The sequence below is a fragment of the Acanthaster planci genome, linkage group LG11 (assembly GCF_054643075.1).
Source record: "Acanthaster planci isolate LZ-2023a linkage group LG11, COTS_SCS, whole genome shotgun sequence".
Taxonomy (NCBI): domain Eukaryota; kingdom Metazoa; phylum Echinodermata; class Asteroidea; order Valvatida; family Acanthasteridae; genus Acanthaster; species Acanthaster planci.
The window spans coordinates 2,614,781-2,618,956 of record NC_141787.1 but is presented as its reverse complement, the minus strand read 5'-3'; the positions used below and the strand labels follow the sequence as shown (position 1 = coordinate 2,618,956).

At 41.3% G+C, this 4,176-nt stretch overlaps 1 protein-coding gene across 1 annotated transcript; it reads right to left on the bottom strand.

Moving 5' to 3' along the window:
- Positions 1-256: 256 nt before the first annotated feature.
- LOC110975792 (uncharacterized) lies at positions 257-3,921 on the bottom strand. The gene is made up of 4 exons (XM_022228579.2): positions 3,785-3,921; positions 2,988-3,045; positions 2,709-2,824; positions 257-1,335 (listed from the first exon to the last, which is right to left on the bottom strand). The coding sequence occupies exons 1-4, from the start codon at positions 3,840-3,842 to the stop codon at positions 1,214-1,216; spliced, it is 354 nt and encodes a 117-aa protein (XP_022084271.1). The 5' UTR covers positions 3,843-3,921; the 3' UTR covers positions 257-1,213.
- Positions 3,922-4,176: the final 255 nt, after the last annotated feature.

Genomic DNA, 4,176 nt, shown 5'->3' with positions numbered 1-4,176 from the left:
AGCATATCCGGGTAACAGAAAATTATATCAACGCAGGGAGAATAATAATGGCAGTTGGAACGACTGTGCAACTTCACAAAATGGATTAAAACCAACCAGTTGTTTAACAACTTCTGGCCGTTCTGTGTGTAGTATAATATAATCCACTTTTAGAGGGGACATCTTTTTACTGTTCGCTATCATTTTTAAACATGTTTATATCCCCGCGAGTAACTGTCGGCAGTTTAATTTCGAAGAGTTTGTAGGAGAGGTCAACTGAATACCTTAACTGCAGGCCACTGCAATATTTATTTACACCTTTATACATTGGGCAATAACTATCATATTTGTACAGTTTTAACAAGTAAGGTTTAAAATTAAAGACGTTAAAATAAGTATTAAAAAAGCTTTTAAATATGAGAATTATTAGAACCTTGATCCTTTCTTCATTTTTCGTTATGTATTGTGAAGATTTTTTCCTCTTCTGGCTTCTGGTCGATTTGGAAACCACTCCACTATTAAACAAATCCGCAATATCATAAAAGCGTAAAGCAGAGTTAGGTTCAAATCAAATTTAAATGGAAAAACTGAATGCTTTATATTCTCCACTATTCATTTTGGATTTTTCAGTAGATAGGTACTGGAAAAAGTTAAAAACAAATGTAAATCCAAGTATTTTTGAGCTTCCAAACGTCTGAAATATTTTTCATTTCAAAATAATTACGCTGTTATTGTTTTCCACTACATATCACCAACGAATTATAAATGTCATAAGACCTAAGCACAAGAAAAGTATGAACTTAATAATTAATTATTACGTAATTGAAATAAAATCGATCCTTTTGTCGAGTACGTGCCAAGGTTAGTTTGGTTGAATATGGATTCCTTGCTTGCGTGCTTATAGACCTTTCTTTTTTTTTATTCAAACATCGACCGCCATTTTTGTATAGACGGCCAATGATTACCAAAATTTGTTTATGCCTCAGATTGCAATTGTTTCATAAACGTTACAGACTTCGGTATTTGCAAATGGTATGAGGTAGTAGCGTTACTTAACCGCTTAAATAGCTGTCAGAGGTTTTGGTTTAATTAATTTTGAAATGGTTCTTTTGTTTTTGTCCCCATGACCGTCCATAGTTTCCCAACCGATGGACGGCGAAAACTATACGATGGTGGTGTGGCAAAAAAGGGGTCTAAACAAGTCTGGCCGAAGGGTTCGTGATGCTGGCCCCTCTTAGCAGACCTCTTCAATCTCCTCCCAGTAGCAACCCTCGTGGCAGCATTCCTCTGACAAGCTGCGCTTGGTGATGCGGCGGCCAGAGAGGAAGGCGTTGGCTTTCCCGGAAGGCAGGAACTCTGTCGGAAAAGATGGCCCCAAAATATTCCTAAATTAAGGGTCGTCCTTTGGACTTATAGCTGCTATTTTGTGCTTGTTATTTAATCTATACGTCATGAAATGCACATTTTACAATCTTATTATCTCTGTTCCCCGGGCACATAATCCTTCCTAAAAACCATTCCGACTCCAAGGGGAGTATACAGCTCGGTGCACTCATTTGACGCGCTACCTCACCGGTCGATCAGAGATGGTTTGCATCTCAGGCACCCATTCACTCCTGGGCGGAGAGAGGAACATTGCCCGATGTCACAACACGTAACCGCCAGTTGGATTTGAAAGTCCGACCCTGTGATCGGAAGTAGCATATCCCAACGCTCTCGCTACACGATGCTTGTGAAGACTCCTCAACAAACCACTTAGATACTGGCCAATTTCATTTCAAAGATACCATGCATTGCACGTTTCTTGTAACTGATTCCCAGACGATTCGCAAAGTATGACATCCACTGAGCCTGCTTATGTATCATACCGGACCTAGTCAAAGACCCCTAAAGATGTCTGGCTCGGTTTAAAGGTCCTCAGAAGCCCACATATTCACTATGGAAGATTTGTGCTCCCTTCAATCGTAGTGCAGCAACGTACAGGTAAGGACCGCAACCAAGTTATTTTGCTACTCGCAAATTCCCAGTGTTGTAGTCGAGTACTTTCCGAGTACCAACGTTCTCCGCAAAATACTGAACTGGGTAAGAGGGAATAAAGCCAGGTGCACAGGCATTTCATGGTAAATTTGCAAAGGTAAGATTACAAAATAAATGTTAGAATTCAGACACTCCCAGTTGTGTAAAATTTAAGTTTTAAGGAGAAAAGTACTCGGATAGTACTCGGTCGAGTATTTTCAGAGTACTTTTGGCCTAAAAGTTAATTTTATCAAACAGTGATGGTCTGAAGTCATTATGTTGCTTTGTAATCTTACCTTTATGCATTTACCTTAAAATGCCGATGTACTTCAGCTTTGTTCCCTTCTAACTAGTTAAATATTTGGTGGAGAACTTGGTTCTCAAAAAGTACTCGACTACATCACTGCAAATTCCTCAAATTCATGATTTCTAATTAATAATCATAACGATATGTATATTTGGGTTGAAATATTGTTTGAAGTCCGGGACCCATATTTTGCGGGATTATTGCCATAACAGGTATCTAAAATTCGGACCGAGCAGTTCATGTGGCAAGTTCGCAAGGGGCAGGGAAGTAGATCATTCGCGAAATATGGTTTGAATAACCAAACAATTTCTCAATCCTTAACCGTTTAACAATCCCACTGCTTCAACACGAAATTGCTGACTTTTTTCTCTTCGTTTTTAATTTTACCGTTTCACGCCTCACTCACCCGACAGATCAAGTTCCCTCTTCCTTGGCACAACCTGACAGTTACAGTAAGCATTTCTTCTCTCATTTAGATCCTCTCCACAAAATGTGTGGGAAGGCCCATCCCAACGCTTCTTCCTATTAAACAGAAAGGGACAAAAGAACAAAATAGAATGAAATGAAAATCTTTTCTGCAGCTACACATGGGGAACTGCACTGCCAATGATATCATATTAGGCGATTCAAGTATACGCTCTGGTTTACGTTTGTTATCAAATTCACTCTTTTTATTTTAACTCACCCTTCGGTGCTGATTTGAGCTGCGAGAGCCTCACAGGAAGCTGTCGAAGGAGTTTTGTCTGAAATTGTTTTTGAAAAAAGTTTGTGAGATCAGGCTTTATTTCCATGGGATATTACATTTTAACAACCTCTTTTTGGCCTCATGCAGGTCCAGTATGTTTCCCAAGAGTTCTAATAAAGTAGCCTCGCAGTTTGGTTATGGATGTTGACCAGTAACTTGTCCCTTGTCATGTCAGGACTGTGTGGCCATGCTAAGCAGTGTCCGAATCAGCTACGGCTGGATATTACACACGAGTAAATGGCAGTGGCCGCGGCCAGTTCCCATTAAGTTTTGTGTAAATCCGGCCGTAGCCAAGTGTTTCGGACACAGCCTAACATGCGTTCTGCCGTCTGTATGCCATTTTATATCCTGAACGTCCTCTGGACCCAAACATTTCATCAACGGTACTTGCTACTGAGTGGTCGAGTGGTCATCAGGTCTGCCTATGCTGTAGGCAGTCTTGGGCTCGAACCCCGCCCATTCAAGCAACTTAATGAAGATTTCCCCTCTACCTCTGATAAACGTAAGTCAGAACATCCACGTTGCGAAGTGCGAGCCAAACACCTACATTATCTTCCGAAATAATTTACATCGATGCGTACAGGTATGTCGACAGTTCACAGTATACTTATATATCAACTGTAAAACAAAGTGTGGCATCTGTATTGGATGGTTTAAGATCGATACCAAACGGTGTGGAGTTAGAGAAAATATTTGGTTTTCGTTGGATTCATGACTGAAACTGTTGATGACCTTACCTGCCAGGGTGACCGCCACACAGGCACAGAGGACGAGGGCCACGATCCAGCGAGTCATGGTGACGGCAGAGGGCACGTGGTGGGATCACTTTACCGACGGGAACCCAAAGGGCGCTTGTGGTCCTGACACGCAACAACCAGCGCTCTTATAAGCAGCATGGACACGCCCCCCTGGCACGTGGGGTCTCACGGATTGACAGCTCCTTTACCAACCATTGGACGAAAGCGCCATTTTCTTATGTTTATTAATAGCCTCCATGCGCATAATTATGGTAATTTTGCTTGGGCGATTGCGGCGTACGTACTTTATCATATCGCAGCTTTGTACCAGAGAGGGATGATCTTGGCAAAGTTGGGTAATACACGTACATTGTGAATGCTAATTCGATAAC